General features: G+C 47.8%; 1 protein-coding gene across 1 annotated transcript in view; it reads right to left on the bottom strand.

Annotated features, from left to right (window-relative positions):
- Positions 1-17,851, bottom strand: part of ADAMTS2 (ADAM metallopeptidase with thrombospondin type 1 motif 2) — a 241,542-nt gene that overhangs the window by 17,863 nt on the left and 205,828 nt on the right. Inside the window, exons 11-15 of the mRNA XM_024116347.2 lie at positions 11,469-11,614; positions 8,668-8,843; positions 7,393-7,526; positions 1,897-2,020; positions 784-864 (exon numbers count right to left, since the gene is read on the bottom strand). Of these exons, the coding sequence (XP_023972115.1) occupies positions 784-864; positions 1,897-2,020; positions 7,393-7,526; positions 8,668-8,843; positions 11,469-11,614 (661 nt within the window). The remainder of the gene's footprint in view (positions 1-783; positions 865-1,896; positions 2,021-7,392; positions 7,527-8,667; positions 8,844-11,468; positions 11,615-17,851) is intronic.

Below are 17,851 nucleotides of genomic sequence, written 5' to 3'. Positions count from 1 at the left end.
AGCCTGTGCTCCACAAAGGGAGAGGCCACAACAGTGAGAGGCCCGCGTACCGCAAAAAAAAAAAAAAAAAAAAAGAGTGGTGTCTGTCTCGCGTCAGTGGCGGGGGCCAGATGGAGACAGTCATGGAGCCCCTGACCCAGTCTGGCCTCCAGGGCACAGGGAGGAAGGTCGGGATCCAAATTGGGGGAAGGGACTTGTGTGGGGTCCCCTCAGTGACCCCGGCATCACTTCCTACTTCGGCCTTACAACTTGGTGGGGGCATGGATGGTTGAAGCCCCTTTGAGGAACCCCAGGCAGCCTGGAGGAGCACAGCCCCACAGGGGCTGCCATGTGAGAAGGGGAGAGTTGTTAGAACATCCAAATTTTCAACAGATGCCAGGAATTCCTATTCCAAAAGAATCACTTGAATTTAAAATGAAACTAAATGAAAAAATGCAAATACATCATGGGAGCCCATCTACCAGCTGGCCTTAGCCGCCGCTGCTTAAGGACCCTGCCTGCCTTCCAGTGGACAGGTGGCTTCCCCCTTGGCCTCGAGATGGAGTTAGGGTGGGGAGGTGTGGCATGTTTTAAACACATGTCCCTCCACAGCTGCTGCCAGGGAAGCCCTCTGATCCCAACGCCTGGCCTCTCCGTTGGGAAATGACTCCAGGAGACGTCTACCAGGTGGGCCAGGCCAGGGACTGGGGAGATGGGGCTGCAGCCACGCCTCTCAGCCGGGCCCCTGATCCCCGGAAGAGTCAGGCTGCAGATCCGCCGCACTGCCTGGGCTCCGACACTCACCCAGGTGGTGGCTGGTGGTGTCTGCCTCCTGGATAAGCAGGTGTCTGGCTCCTGCCGGGATCTCAAACATCTTGATGTAACCTTTGTTGGGATGTGGGGAGACAAAGCCAAATGAGAAGGGAGAGGCCGTCGAATGCAGACAATGCCAGGAGGGCCTTGCCCTCGAAGGTGGTTCCAGAGCCCCCAATGTTTTATGGGCTCTGACTGCCCACCCAGAGAGGGGTCCACGGGAAAGCTAGCACATCCCAGCCAGCCACAGCCCTTTGCTCATCTTCAAATCTTAGGTGCTCCTTCAGCCTCCTCCATTGAAAACTTAGTGGGCGTCCTCGTGAGTGTCCCTGGAGTCACACCTGGGCACGGAGCTAAGATGCCACATCCAGGAGGGAGGCCTTCAGCAAACTGCTTGCCCTCCCTGGACCTCGGTGGCTTAATCCGCAAACTGAAGACAGCCTGCTCACGTGGGGCGACGCAGAAGGTCAGCTCCTTGCACCCTGGCACCAGCTCTGAGTGGAGTCTGGCAGGTTTGTCCCATGGCCTTCTTCCAAAAGAGGTGAACCAAAGTGGCTTCTCACCATTTCGGACAGAGGTAGAGCAGTCAGCTGCTGCAAGCCCACCCAGAGCACCGAAGCCAGACGGAGGTACCACTGTGGAAGGAGGCTAACCAAGCGGTCTGTTTTCCCAGAGCCCACCTTGGCCAGGGACCCCCAAGTTCCCCAGCCCCATCCTGTGGCCCTGTGGGGACAGGCTTACATGTCCCTAGGCCACAGGCTGCACTGACAAGCCCATCAAAGTCCTGCTAACAGGTGGCTGGGGGCAGCGAGCAAGGGAGGCCAGCTGGCGACCGGAAAGCCTTGGAGGGCTGGGGAGGGTGTCCTCAAATAAAGACTTCTAAGACCCACCCTGTGCACATATACCCTGGCATTATCCCTGTCCCCGCCCACCCTGGGGCCTGGCGCAGCTGCCCCTGACCCTGATTCTCTCTCCACCTCACCCTCCCAGACTTACATCCCCTCTCCCGCAAACAGCTGAGAACCCAGTCAGAGTCACCTGGCCAGGTGCTATAGACATTCAGGCCTGGGTGCCCTGGGCAGGGGGAGGGAGGGGCGCACTCACCGAGCTTCTTGGGCGCACGTGTGAATGTGCCCTTGACCACCTTGCAGTGGGAATTGTCCCCTCCACACACACCACACTTGTCCTCCTGCTTGCTGGAGCCGATCACCCCGTCACAGCCCACCTTCTGCAGAGGGGTGGGGGGGTGCAGTGTACACTCGAGATCCCCTCTCCCCACCTGTTCCCTCCACAGCCCAGGTCTGGGCATCACTTCCTAGCAGTTCTGGATGCAGGGGAAGGAGAGGGGGCTTTGGAGCAAGACAGACCCTGTGTGCCCACCCAAGGACCAGCCTTTCCCCCTCACTCATCCACTTGTCTGGACAGTGTGACCTGTGGAGGGCTCTGTACAGCCTAAACAGGGCCTGGTCCTGAGGCTGTCCTGCCACAGCATGCTGGCATCCTAATGGACATATCAGACATGGCCTCTGCCCCTTCTCCCGGCTGTCCACGCAGCGCAGCCCCAGAGGTGGTCCCTCCAGGGCTCGCACCCAAAGCTTAGACCAAGATGTCCCTCCCTCACACTGCCCCCAGGAACAGTGTCCTCTTCAGTGTGTCTCGGGGTGTCTGGGCAGGAGGTGACAAGAGTTGGTAGGAACTCTTTTGCCTTCATTCTCTCAACCAATCCTCTCAACACTGTCCACTCTAGTATCGAAAATTGTCCCACACAGAGCAGGGACGTTCCTTGCCCAGGGCCACCTGGTAGAGGCAGTAACAAATTCCGGTTCTGTTACTCTCTATAGCCCTGCCGATAGCACACCATTCCCAGGGCCCCAGAGCTCTGTGGGGAGCAGACCCTGGGTCTGAACACACTGCCTGAGGCCACTTTCATATCCATGACCACCCTCAGCAGGGAAGACAACCTCTCCTCCTAGCTGGTCTGCTCGCCGTCTGTCCTGAGTGCACCACAGCATCACAGGTTTCCCTCTTTGCCCTGGCTGCCAGAAAGCCCAGAGCCAATTCACCCCTCAGCATCCTCCTATCACCGCCTCTTGTGAGACTGCTTCCTTTCCCTTTGCTCTTTGATTTATTTATTTATTTTTGATATATCTTTTTCATATTTTATTTTTGCTTTTTTAAAATACACACTTAAAAAAATTTTTTTATTGGAGTATAGTTGCTTTACAATATTGTGTTAGTTTTGCTCTTTGATTTCTGACTTTTGTCTTACAAAGACCTTTGAGGGCAGGGTCTCTAGACTATGAAGGGGCTACAGAGCCACTTCCTGGCAATGCAGTCTCAGAGAAACTTCGAGTTTGTTTCCACGTTTGTGACATGGAGTCAGAGCAGCAAGGCCTGCCAGGGCTGTTGCCCAGATGAGAGGATACGGTCCTTGTAAACAGTCATATGTTGCCTGAAGGATGAAGCTGATGCTGAGGAGGAGGGAAGAGAAAGAGGCGAGGAGGGAGAGGAAGGGAGGGAGGGGAGAACCTCCTGTCCAGCCGGGGCGGTTGTGATATTGTGATTTATGATATATATATATATTTGGTCTTCATCCAGTTTCTGGCTAGACCTCCTAAAACCCTTGGAATTTCCTGTGGTGAGAGCCATAAAGCTGTCTTTATGGTGGGGGGGTTAAGTAGGTGGTCAGTGACCCATTATTTAGTCAGTCATGCCTGTAATGAAGTCTCCATAACAACCCAAAAGGGTGGGGTTTGGACAGCTTCTGGGTTGGTGAACACATAGAGATTTGGGGACAGCAGCACGCTCTGGAAGGGCCTGGAAGCTCCATTCCTTCCTACATGCCTTGCCCTAAGCATCTTCCATCTGCCTGTTTTTGAGCTATATCCCTTTATAATAAACTGGTAATCTAGTAACTGTTTTTTGAGTTCTAAGAGTCACTCTAGCAAATTAATTGAACCCAAGGAAGGGGTTGTTGAAACCTCCAATCTACAGCCTGTTAATCAGAAGCACAGGTGACAACGTGGACTTATGATTGGCATCTGAAGGCAGGGGGCCGTCTTATAGGACTGAGGCCTTAACCTGCGGGATCTGATGCTATCTCCAGGTAGGTAGTGTCAGAACTGAGTTAAATTGTAGGACACAGCCAACTAAAAACTGGCACTTGCCTTCTGCTTCTACAAGGATTAGGTCACTAGCCTCTGCAGTTGCTGACCTTCAACACACCTGAAAGGATTTCAGGGTGGAGATCAGGAATGAGGCACTCCTGTGCTCTGGGAAAAACTGACAGAACAGGCCTTCAGAGAGTTAGATATTTTCAGGAGAAGATTTTATGAACCCATAAATTCTTGCATCTTCTATCTAAGAAAGCACCAAAATCATTAATGGCGACATCTGCTCCTGGTGACTAGCAGCAACCTTCTTGTGACCAGCAGCAAGCCTCTGCCACAATGTGTGCTTGACTGCACGTACCCCCTTTCACTAAAATCATGTATAATACTGACCTCCTCTTACCTCTTTGGAGCAGTTCCTCAGAGCTATAGTCCTCATTTTGCCCCAAATAAAACTTAACTAACATCTCTCACATTATGCAATTTTTTTCAGCCCACAACATCCAGCTGGTGTCAGAGAATTGCTTGTTGGACTTGTGGGGGAAAATACCCCAAACTGGGATTGGAATCAGAATCTTTATGGCCTCATTTAATTCCTGATTCCCTGCTCTGTGTGTGTGTGTGTGTGTGTGTGTGTGTGTGTGTGTGTGAGAGAGAGAGAGAGAGAGAGAGAGAGAGAGAGAGAGATCCCTGCTCTGTGTGTGTGTGTGTGTGTGTGTGTGTGTGTGTGTGTGTGTGTGTGTGTGTGTCTTTATTCTCCTGACATGTCTTTTGCTGTCATTTCTCTTTGAAACTTCCTGCGTCATTGTGTTTTGATATTCTCTCATTGACAGCATCCACTTGGATATTAGATTCTTTTAAAAGAACAGTTTCACATTCACATGTATTGTGAGGACTCCTACATTTCATCTTATTACTCCCATTTCCTTTGTGTGTTTTCTTTTTTTTGTGATACGCGGGCCTCTCACTGTTGTGGCCTCTCCCGTTGCGGAGCACAGGCTCTGGACGCGCAGGCCCAGCGGCCATGGCTCACGGGCCCAGCCTCTCAGCGGCATGTGGGATCTTCCCGGACCGGGGCACGAACCCGTGTCCCCTTCATCGGCAGGCAGATTCTCAATCACTGCGCCACCAGGGAAGCCCTCCTTTGTGTGTTTTCAACCTTTCTGTCTCCTTTGTTTTCTAACTTTTGCAATGTGACCATATATAAATGTAAACATTTTCTAATTATGCAAAACTCTATCATTCTACTGTTATCTGTCCAAAATCACCATTAATTAATGAAATACCCTATTCTTCTCCAGTTGTCAATGTCAGGAGTGAAGCTCTAGACACGCCCACTAACCAAGAGGGTGAATTAGTGTTCCTACTTCCCTGTTATTTTCGTACCATACGCACAGCTGCCATCAAAAGCTACTTCCACTACTAAATGTTTCCCATGCTACGCCCTCTCTTAATCACAGTTTTTAATATTTTCTGTGTGTTATGATGTTTTGACATCTTAAAAATCTTGCTGGTCAAGAAGAGACCACCCCTCCCAGGGCTAGCTAGCCAGTTCTTAGGGACAGCAATGGAAGCACACCTTTCATACACAAACCAACTGATTCCTCCCTTTATCAAACTCTCACACACTAAGCCAATATGTCTCTGCTCTAAATCATCCCAGGGTCAGATACCAGGAATCTAGAGACCACTCCTGCCAGAATTATTCAAACTGGCCAATCCCAAGCTGTTTACTGCTTCATCGGCAGGCGGATTCTCAATCACTGCGCCACCAGGGAAGCCCTCCTTTGTGTGTTTTCAACCTTTCTGTCTCCTTTGTTTTCTAACTTTTGCAATGTGACCATATATAAATGTAAACATTTTCTAATTATGCAAAACTCTATCATTCTACTGTTATCTGTCCAAAATCACCATTAATTAATGAAATACCCTATTCTTCTCCAGTTGTCAATGTCAGGAGTGAAGCTCTAGACACGCCCACTAACCAAGAGGGTGAATTAGTGTTCCTACTTCCCTGTTATTTTCGTACCATACGCACAGCTGCCATCAAAAGCTACTTCCACTACTAAATGTTTCCCATGCTACGCCCTCTCTTAATCACAGTTTTTAATATTTTCTGTGTGTTATGATGTTTTGACATCTTAAAAATCTTGCTGGTCAAGAAGAGACCACCCCTCCCAGGGCTAGCTAGCCAGTTCTTAGGGACAGCAATGGAAGCACACCTTTCATACACAAACCAACTGATTCCTCCCTTTATCAAACTCTCACACACTAAGCCAATATGTCTCTGCTCTAAATCATCCCAGGGTCAGATACCAGGAATCTAGAGACCACTCCTGCCAGAATTATTCAAACTGGCCAATCCCAAGCTGTTTACTGTGCCTGCCTTGCTTTTCCCATGGAAACCCCAATAAAAGCTTTGGCTCAGACTTTCTCCTTCTCCCTCTCTGCCTCCCAACTGAATCTGGTTCTTCTCCATGTGGCCCTGCACAGCATGCCATACCTTTCCCTCAGGAAATGTAAGTAATAAGTTCTTCTTTCAATGGCACTGACTTCTCTGTGTCATCATTTGGTCACCTCCATCAATGAAAACCCCTCAGGTACAGGGGAGACACTGCTGTCTTTAAGTATTTGGCTGAGTGTTTGGAGTGTGAGCGGACTGTATGGCCTGCCCTCGTGGCTGGCTGCAGTCCTACTGAAATCACGTGCCTGGAGAGAATCCCTGAGCTTGCCTCCAGCTACTCCACACCCCACCTCCCTGCTCTTCCAGCCTCATCCATCTCCGCCAGGGGGCCTGCGGCATTCTGCCAGGCTCTCTGCCAGGGACATCGTGAAGATGCTCGTTTCGCAGGAAGGTAAGATGAGAATCAGCCTCTTTGACACCTACAATCAGTCTCATCTACACAGAGGCTTCCAGGTATTTCTAGGGGACGGGCCAGTTCTGCACTCATGTTACTATTTTGTGCCGAGTGTGCCCCACAGTTGTCTCTTGTAACAGCCTAAGATTGAAGCCAAAGACAATAAAGTAACAGAAAACACAGCAGGTCATTTCTACAAAGAGCCACACCAACGAGAGCCATGGTGGTCCACCCTGATCGAGAGTAAGCTGTCCAGTGCCCAGAGGAGTGCAAGGACATGGCAGTGCTTCACAAGGGGTCCCCTAGGGACCATGTGCATCAAGATCACGGGGTAAAACTGGCAAAACTCATGCTCTGGGTCACAGCCTCTACCTACGTAAGCAGAATCTCTGAGGTGGAGCCCCAAGCTCCTCAGGTGGTTCCTCAGACTCAAGTCTGAGAACCCTTGTCATGAAGAGGGGGAGCAAGGGGTGGGAACCAACATTTGCCGAGAGCCTGCCCTGATCTAGATGCTGTTTGCAACACTTTGCAAGCTCAGCCTCAGCGAATCCTCCCAAAGCCCCAGAAAGCTGAGGCCCTGAGCTGCGGCTGCCCCTGCTCCTGTGGCACCGCACTGGCCTCGTGGCACTCACCCTGCAGTCCCCGCGTACACAGAGGCTGAAGGCGTCCTTGTAAGAACAGCGCGTCCCATCATGCACCATGCGCTTCATGGACACCACCTCCCCAGTCTCCTTGGACTCACAGTAGAGGTGGCATCTCTCTTTGGCTGGAAGGGAAGCAGCGGGGTGTTGGTGAGGAGGGCCAGCTACACCGCTCACTCTGCTTGCAGTTTCCTTCCCAAGTTTGCTAAAGGGAAGCACCCTGCAAGGAGAAACTCTCACCCAGGAGGATCTTCTTATGATTCACCCGCCCCCCTACATGCCTGCCCTGGGCCGGGAGAGAAAGCGAAAGGGGGCAGATAACTGCAACCCCCTTCGTGACCCTGCTGTGTGGGACTTAGGAAGAGCTTTTCCCAACTGAGCCAGGCTGTTGTTGGTGCAGCCAGGTCTCAGATTCCCGAGGCCCTGCCCAGAGACCCCCATATCGAGGGGAAGGGAAAATGACTGTTTGCCAGGTCTCTACCTGGAGACCCTTTTCAGTCAACCTCTGAAACCCCAAATAAGATGCCTCCTGATTCAGTCTCGGGTCCCTGGCACCTTCCCTTCCCTCCGAGGTCACTATGACACCACGTCATTATTTGAATTTTCGCCAGACCAAAGCCTCGTTCTGAGAGGGGGATCTGTCTGCTCTGGCACCGCCTCCTTGAATGCACATGTGGGGTTTGCAACAGGTGCTCAGCCGGTGTGACACACATGGGGTGATGGAGACAGCAGAGCAGGCCCCAGTCCCCACTCCCCTCCTCTGCCCAATGCCTGGAAGGAACGGAAACTGTGTTTCTCCATCATTTAGTGGGAGGGGGACCCAAATGAAATACAAACACTCTCATGCTTGAAACTACCAGACTTTTCAGTTCTAGGAGCCAACAAATGCCTTTTGATGCTTAAACCAGTTTAAGTCACTTGGAACTGAGAGCTCCCACTGAAAGACGAGAGGTCAGAAGTAATCTGATTCCTTGGCAGGCTCCGCCCCTGCCCTCCGCCTCATGGCTGAGCCGGGGTAAAGGCGCAACGCTAGCCTTGTCCACTGGGTGGTGAGCACAGGAGCCTGGGGCCGGCTGGGCCCCGCCCCCTCCGCTGCATCCTTGGCCAGGTGCAGTTGTCTGGCTCTTCTGGGATTGCAGTCCTGCCGTGAACCCCAAGCCGGCAGCCAGCCTGCCCAGGGTGGGCTCTGCTGGCATGCCCATGCAGAATCAGTGGCCCGGTGAGCCCTGGCCTGTACACTGAATGCCCACTCCCCTTAGGGCTCACCATCCCGGTGCTCGTGGGGCAGCCAGTGGTGCTGGGTGTCACCATGCTCGAAGTATAGGTCCCACTGCCGGCACTGCTCCTCACGGAAGTCAGCCAGGGCGTCAGGGCAGTCCTGGGAGTTGCAGAGCTGGAAATCGTAGGCAAGGCCTGAGCAGGTGCGGCCCCCATTGGCTGGGCTGGAGGAGAAAGCAGAAAGGTCTTGCAGCTCAGTGCCAGGAAGAGGCCAGCACACGGGGTGCCACTTGTGGGATCTGGGGGGAATCCCTGATCCTTGGGGGTCAGGGGGCAGCTCTGTTGAGTGAAGGGACGCAGCCTTGCCCTGTCCCAGCCGCAGGACCCCAGGGCCTCGGAACATCACTATAGAAGGCTCTGGTAACCCTCTCTCGGGGGCCCCATGGGAAGGGAGCGTCTAGTCAGCCCCTGTGCACCCCCCACCCCCATCCCAGCTCCTGTAGCTGTGGCAGTGAACCAACAGTGAGCTGTAACAGGGTGTTTAGGTTCTGCTGTGCCCCCGGCCATAAGCCCCAGGGTGGTGGAGCTGGGTGAGCTTCCCCTACATCCGGGCCTGGGCCTGGGCCTCACACACGCTGGGGACTCGGAGCAATTCTGAAGTAGTGGAATCTTGCTACAAGTGTTCTTAACAAGTGTCAGGTACACAGTGGACACTCCATCTCCAGCATCCCTCCACCTCAAGAAAACTTGGGCCGTGTTTCTGTAATTTCCTTACATTGTTGAGAACATCAGCAGTCCACAAAGCACTAACCCCACAGGAAAGGCGCCAGCTGGTGGCTAACAGGTGTCCATGGCAGGCAGGGTGATGGGGCGTGGCAGATCAGCACCCTGGGAGGAGCTGGGGGGCTTCAGCCAAGCAGAACCCGAGGCCCCCCCTGAGACTTGGGCAAAAGTCATGTTCTGCTGTGATGATGGATGTATAGCATATAGCACTGTAGAGTGAATGATGGAAGGGGCTGGCTTCCATGAGGCTCCTTGCACAGTGCCATGTTCTCAGGGGAAGTCAGTGGAAATAACAATCTGAGAAATTTGTGGAGAAAGAACCAAGAGGCCTCAGTGTTTGATGGGAACCATGAAAGAAAGGGTGACTTTGAGATTTACACCAGGGCCACTGATGGGACCACAGACCAATGACAACACCAACCAGGGCATCACCAGGAGGGGGTGCAGCCCTGGGTATAGGCGTGGGGAGCCCAGGGGCACCGTGCAGCAGGAAAAAGCAGGAAGAGGTTGGGCTGTCGCTGGAGCCCTGGCCAGCCCAGACAGGAGCCATACAGATTCAAATGGAAATCCATGATAATTCCAAAAGAGAATGTGAGTTGGAGAATTCAGGGGAGGCCAGGGAGGAAGAGAAATTGAAGAGCTTGAGCTCATGCTGTAGATTGTTTGCAGTTCTGCAATCTAAAGGGTGGCAAGGCAAAGAACACAGAGGGAACTCAATCCAGTGAGCGGGGGCCCAGCTGGGAACCTCAGGAGTCTTCACACTGGCCACAGTGTCCCAGGAAAAGCTACTGAGCCAGGGAGCAGCAACTAAAGATGGGGCAGCATAAGGCCCAGCTGTCATCTCCAGGAGGACACATGAAATGGGAGGCCCACGGGGCGCACTGGCGTTGCTGACAAAGAGGCTGTGTGGGGCCTGTGGGCTCTGAAATGCTCTGGGAGCTGCAGCTGTGCGTATTCCCCACAGATGCAAGTGAGGCTGACATAAATGAACCGAGCTCAGAGCTCTGTGTGGCGCACCTTTCTTGTCTGATGGTCACTGATGTGCACGGAATGCTGGCACTGGCCAGGGGTTAGCTACTCTCCAGGCCCAACAGTGTTTGTGAACAGATGGAATGGCAGGCAGTTCTAGCAATTTTGCTCACGTCACTGCTGCCCCTGTCCCTTGCTGCCACCAAGAAGGCTGAACCAGCCAGAGGGGTAAGAAAATCCCTAGAGTGCGCAGGTGGGGAGGGACAGAACATAGAGCACCCAGAACCTGCATGATCTCCCCCAGGGCCAGACCTGGGGGTGAGTCCCCTGGACCCCAAGAGCCCAGCATCAGGCACCATGAGGAGTCAGGGCCTGGTGGGGGGCGAGAGGGGTTGTCAGGCCAGATCTGCTCTTCTGACTGTGCACCCTGGACCAGAACCTGGCTTCTAACTTCTTGTTTTGTCAATCTCATCTTGAGGCAAGTGTAATAGCCCCAGGGGCGCTCTGAGGATAGCACAGGGGATGGGGCCTGCCTGGGAGGCAGGAAGGGGAGCATGGGTGGAGGTGGGAGTCCAGCGGGCCTTCGGGCAGCCTCTCCAGGCTGTTTCTCCCCTGGGCAGCTGGGAGTGGGTGGCATGTCACTGACCCTGCCTCTTGCCTGATTGCAAACAGCTGCTCTCCTGCTCAGGCTCCCGGCATCCTGGGGCCTGAGAGAGCCCTCCTCTTTATCCCCATTGTCCCATCTCTGTTCCACCTCCTATTCCTGATGCCCTCAACCAAGAAGAGCAGAGGAGGTCGGTGTCTAGAGTAGGATGCAGGCCAAGTGGGAGGAATGGCCCTAGGCCACCAGGTCAGAAGACCAGGTTTCCAAGTCTCCAGAGCTGGCTCTGGCCCCAGCAGGCTATGTGGCATGAGCCCTCCACTCTCTAAGTCTCAGTCCCTCCCAGGAGGATGAGAAGGGGCCAGAGCTGTCTGCCCTCACACCCTCTCCAGAACTGACATCTGCAGGGGCCTTGCAGGATAGGGTTGGCTAGCAAGGGCCCTTGGGGACCGCAGCTGCCACCGAGGAAGGCTGGGAAACATCAGGGCCAACTCACTGTGGGTTGTCGCACTGACGGGTCCTGAACTTCACACCTGTGCCACAGGTACGCGAGCAGGAGCCGAAGGGACTCCAGGCGCCCCAGTTGCCATCTCGCTTGAGGATGTCAGGTGTCAGCCAGATGCAGTGTCCTTTAAAGCAGTGCTGAAAGACAGAAGGTCACATGCCCCCCACCCTTCAGCCTGCAGTGCCCGTGATGACTGCCTGGCCCTCGAGGCACAAGGAGAACAGGCCCTACTCACCCCTAGAAGCTCAGAACTTTGCTGGGAGGCATGGTAAGGTGCTGGCCCACCCAGTTTCCCCCGACCACCACCCTGGTCTCCCACCATCCTCAGTGCCTTGTTCAGCCTACTCTGTTCCCGCAGCCAGAGCCCACCCCACTCCGTGTCTGCTGGATGAAACCCCCGGTTTGGTGTGCCCACACAGCGCCATTCATAAAGATGTAAGCGGCACATCAAGCCAGTGACTCTAGAGACATGTAAGGTCTACTGTTTAAGTAAAAAAAAGCAATTTAAAAGAAATATGGAAACGAAGGATAGGTGATATGTTGACATGGTAAAAATTCATGAATATAGTAAGTAGAACACTGGAGTAGAGGAAACTCAGGTCTACAACTTGAATCTATCACTCTGCTGCCCTTCCTAGTCCAGAGAGGAAGCTTATACAATTTAGGGCCCATTTGAAGACGATTGCAAAATTAAAAATACTAAATTAGGTATAAAATGGAATATTGATTTAGAATTAGAAAATATAAAACAAAAAATTTAAAAACTGACAAATACCACAAACCACCAAAAACAGAGAACAATGATTTTTTTTTAATTGATTGATGGACACAACATTTCCTGCAGTTCTAACTGTATACTCTTTCATGCCCTCTTCATATGACAATAATTTTGTAGGATTGTATTCCATAGGGAGAATAGAAAGATAATGCAGTCATTCCTCAGCAAGCTTTTTCTGTAAGGGCCAGATAGTAACTGTTTTAGTCTTTGCAGGCTACATGCTCACTATTTCAACTATTCAACTCTGCCATTAGAGCATGGAAGTGGCTACAGACAACATATAAATAAATGGATATGGCTGCATTCCAATAAAACTTTGTTTACAAAAGCTGGCAGCAAATGGAAACTTCTAGAATGGAGCCGTAAGAAACTTGGTGAACTCTGTCCTCAATAAAACAACTATTTAACTGGTGAAAATTATTTTCTAAACAAACCATTTAAACTATCTGGACAACAAGTACTGACTGTATAGCATGGGGACTATATTCAATATTTTGTAAAAACCTATAATGGAAAAGAATCTGAAAAAGAATATATATAACTGAATCACTTTGCTGTAAACCTGAAACTAACACAATATTGTAAATCAACTATACTTCAATTAAAAAAAAATAAAGTATCTGGAAATTGTCCTAAGGTCAATACAACAAATGGAGAAAATTTACTAAATCTTGGTAAGAATAGTAAAAGTCTATACATTTGAGCCACAACCCTCTCCCATTCCTTCCTCATCTCAGTGCGATGGAGGCTTTACTGCCTAAAAGACAGAGGTCTTTGTCTCCTCAGCTCCCAGTCTAGGGCTATAGTTTCACCCTGGGAAAGACAGGCCACTGGCATCTCCCATACCTCCCAACACTGTGTTGCAGAAAATCTGTTCCAGTCAGGGAACTCCCTTTGCCCACCCAGTCCTCACTCCCAGACTGGAGGCTCTACCCCAGGTATGGCAAACCAAGAATACAGTACTCCAGTAGCCCCTTCTCTGGCTTGCTTGTAGGGCAGAGGTTCCATGCTGAAAGGGAAAAGCCAAGAAGACTAGAAGCTACCATCTCTATCCAGTGACCTATTCGTAGACCAGGAGTGTCACTCTGGAAGTGGACCACCCTGCTCCTAGCTCCAGTGCAGTGGTGCAGTAGTCTTCCCAGAGGGAGAGGCAGAACTGAGAGGTCCATAGCTCACCCTAAGAGGACTAACTTTATTTGGAACAGAGCATGAGGAAGTTCATGCCTAAGGGCATTGTCAAAAACAATAGAAATCTTGGTAGTGAGCAACTAAGAGGAGGCCAGTAGCTCCACAATACTAGTAAGCAACAAGTAAAATGGTAAACCAACTAGAAGTGTAACCAGGGAAAAGACAGCTAAGAGCTCTCCTGGAGTCTGAGCAAGCGTCAAATATTGGTAACACCCTGCCTCTGTGAAGGGTCCAGAATCTAATGGGGTCAGGCTGTAGACAAGTTGTACCCCCGGGCAACTGTATCAAAAACAATACAGCAGGGCTTCCCTGGTGGCGCAGTGGTTGAGAGTCCACCTGCTGATGCAGGGGACACGGGGTCATACCCCGGTCTGGGAAGATCCCACATGCCACGGAGCGGCTAGGCCCGTGAGCCATGGCCGCTGAGCCTGTGCGTCCAGATACTGTGCTCTGCAACTGGAGAGGCCACAACAGTGAGAGGCCTGTGTACCAAAAAAAAAAAAAAAAAAAAAATACAGCATCAGCTAGCAGCTAGTGAAAGCTAATTGGGTGTGATACCAATAGAGGCAGAACAGCCAAAAGTTTAGCTGGAAGATCAAAGAAAGAGACAAAGAGAACCTGGCTAATCCCACTGTTCTGGGGGTGGAGGTGGGAAGCTTTGTGGCCAGGGTAACTATGCATATGCCCAAGGCTGTGATCTCTGAGGGGCAATATCAGCAGCTGCATGCTGCAGGGCAAATAAAATTTATTGAAACAGTGCATCCAAGTCACTAAAGAAATAAACAGGTAAATAAGCAAACAACAGCACAACAAGGTCTAAGGGAATCAATGTCCAGAGTTTCTTCAATGTATCATCTAAAACGTCCAGTTTCAACAAAAATTTCTGAGACGTGAAAAGAAACAGGAAAGTGAAATCTATACACAGGAAAGTAAGGAGGCAACAGAAGCTGCCTTCGAGGAGTCCCAAATGTTAGAATTAGCAGACAAAAATTTCAAAATAGCTATTATAAATATGTTCAAAGAACAAAAGGAAACCATGTCTAAAGAACAATGCCTCACCAAATGGCATCAGGAAAGAGACAGAAACTAAAAAAACACAAACAAAAAGAAAAAAAAGAAAAAAATTCTGTAGTTTAAAAGTACAAAAACAAATGAAAAATTCACTAGAGGGCTCAGTAGCAGATTTGAGCTGACAGAAGACTCCATGAACTTGAATATAGATCAATAGAAATTATGCAATCTGAAGAGAAGAGGGGGAAAAAAATAAAGAAAAATGAACAGAGCCTCTGAGAAACATGGAAGACCATAAGTTCACTGAAATGTGCACAGTAAAAGTACCAGAAGGAGAGGACACAGAGAAAGGAGTAGAAAATATTCAAAGAAATAATGGTTGAAAACTTCCAAAATTTGATTAAAAACATTAACATACACATCCAAGAAATTTAACCAAGTAAGGTAAATGCAAAGAAATCCACACCCAGACACCATATAGTCAAATATAGAAAGACAAAGGTAAAATGTCAAAAGAAGCAAAAGAAAAATGACTCACTGGAAGCCCAATAAGATTAACAGCTGACTTTAATCAGAAATAATGGAGGCCAGAGGTAGTGGTGTCAACCAAGAATCATATCCAACAAAACTATCTCTCAACAATGAAAATGAAATAAAAATATTCCCAGATAAACAAAAACTGGGAGAATTCATTGCTAGCAGACCTGCCATATAAGAAATACTAACTTAGGAGTTTGGGATTAACATACACACACTGTATAGCACAGGGAACTCTACTCAATATTCTATGATAAACTATATGGGAAAAGAAACTGAGAAAGAATGAATATATGTATATGCATAACTGAATCACTATGCTATACACCTGAAACTAACACAACACTGTAAATCAACTATACTCCAATAAAACTGTAAAAAAAGAAAAAGAAATACTAAAGGGAGCTATTTAGGCTGAAAGTAAGTGACACCAGAGAATAATTCAAATCCACATGAAAAGACAGAGAGTTCTGGAAATGGACAAATTTCTAGAAAGACACAGACTACCAAAACTGATTTAATAAGATCTAAAAATCTGAATAGACCTATAATAAGAGATTGAATTAGTGATTTAAAACTTCTCACAAAAAATAGCCAAAGCCAGATGACTTCACTGATAAATTCTACCAAACGCTTTAAAAAATTAATACCAATCCTTCAAAAACTCTTTCAAAAAATGGAAGAGAAGATTTTCCCAATTCATTCTATGAGGCTAATATTACCCCAATACAAAAATCAAAGATATCAAAAGACAAAAACTACAGAATAATATCTCATGAAAATAGACTTAAAAATTCTTCAACAAAATTCTAGCAAATCAAATCCGTAGTAAAAGATTATACACCATTACCAAGTGAAATTTATCCTAGGAATTCAAGATTTAACATCTGAAAATAAATCAATGTAATAAACCATATCAACAGCATAAAGGAAAAACTGTATGACTACCTTGAGACTCAAAAGATAAAACTGGCAAAATCCAACAACCTTTCCTGAAAAAAGCACTCAAAAGATAGGACTAGAAGTTCCTCAAGTTGATAAAGGACATCAGTGAAATACCCCAGTTAACATCATGCTTAATGGTAAAAGAATGAATGCTTTCCCCCAATCAGAAGCAAGACAAGGGTGTCTGATCACACCACTTCTAGTCAACATTGTACTGAACATTCTAGCCAGGACAATTAGGCAAGAAAAAGAAGTAAATGGCATCCAGATTGGAAAGGAAGAAGTAAAACTATCTCTATTTGCAGATGAAATGACCTTCTCTATAGCAAGTCCTACGGAAACCACTAAAAAACTATTAAAGTTAATTTAAAAAGTTCAGTGAGATTGCAGGATTCAAGGTCAATATACAAAAATCTATTGTATTTCTATAAACTAGCAATGAATGAACTGTAAATGAAATTAAGAAAACAATTCTATCAGGGACATAGAGAACAGACTGGTGGTTGCCAAGGGGGAGGGGGGTGGGAGAGGTTTGGATTGGGAGTTTGGGATTAACTGGTATATATAGAATGGATAAACAACAAGGTCCTACTGTATAGCACAGGGAGCTATATTCAATATCCTGTGATAAACCATAATGGAAAAGAATATGAAAAAGAATATATATATATATATACATATATATATTTGTATAACTGAGTCACTTTGCTGTACAGCAGTAAGTAACATAACATTGTAATTCAACTAAGAAATTAGAAGCATTTTGAGTTAAAAAAAGAAAACAATTCTATTTACAATAGCATCAAAAAAAAAAGAATGAAAAAGAAAAAAAACCTTAGGAATAAATTGAAGAAAAAAATGCAAAACTAGTACACTGAAAACTACAAAACATTGTTGAAAGAAACCGAAGATCTAAGTAAATGGAAAGACATCCCATGTTCATGGATCAGAGTTTAATATGGCAGCACAGTCATACCTAAGAGATACTGCTGGTTCGGTTCCAGACCACCACAATTAGGCAAATATCAAAATAAGGAGGGTCACATGAATTTTTTTGGTTTCCCAGTGCATGTAAAAGTTATGTTTACACTATACTGTAGTCTAGTAAGTGTGCCATTATGTCTTAAAAAAACAATGTACATATCTTAATTTAAAATATTTTCTCACTAAAAAATGTACATATCTTAATTTAAAATATTTTATCGCTAAAAAATGCTAACCATCAACTGATAATGCAGGGCTGCCACAAACTTTCAATTTGTAAAAAAAAAAAAAGTAATGTCTGCAAAGCACAATAAAGCAAAGTCCAATAAAACGAGGGATGCCTGTACTCCCCATATTGATCTGTAGATTCAATGCAACACTTATGCTGGAATTTTGCAGAAATTGAGAAACAGCTCCTAAAATTCATATCAAATGTCAAAGGATCAGAAATAGCCAAAACAATCTTTAAAAACAACAAAGTGGAAGGACTCAGACTTCCCTATTTCAAAGCTTACCACAAAACTAAAATAACTCCCATTTACCATTGCAACAAAAAGAATAAAATATCTAGGAATAAACCTACCTAAGGAGACAAAAGACTTGTATGCAGAAAACTATAAGACACTGATGAAAGAAATTAAAGATGATACAAATAGGTGGAGAAATATACCATGTTCTTGGATTGGAAGAAGCAACATTGTGAAAATGACTCTACTACACAAAGAAATCTACAGATTCAATGCAATCCCTATCAAACTACCACTAGCATTTTTCACAGAACTAGAACAAAAAATTTCACAATTTGTATGGAAACACAAAAGACCCCGAATAGCCAAAGCAATCTTGAGAACGAAAAATGGAGCTGGAGGAATCAGGCTCCCTGACTTCAGACTCTACTACAAAGCTACAGTAATCAAGACAATATGGTACT

This window comes from Physeter macrocephalus, chromosome 2 (genome assembly GCF_002837175.3).
Source record: "Physeter macrocephalus isolate SW-GA chromosome 2, ASM283717v5, whole genome shotgun sequence".
Lineage (NCBI taxonomy): Eukaryota > Metazoa > Chordata > Mammalia > Artiodactyla > Physeteridae > Physeter > Physeter macrocephalus.
The sequence above is the reverse complement of the archived record's forward strand: the minus strand, read 5'-3'. Positions and strand labels throughout refer to the sequence as shown.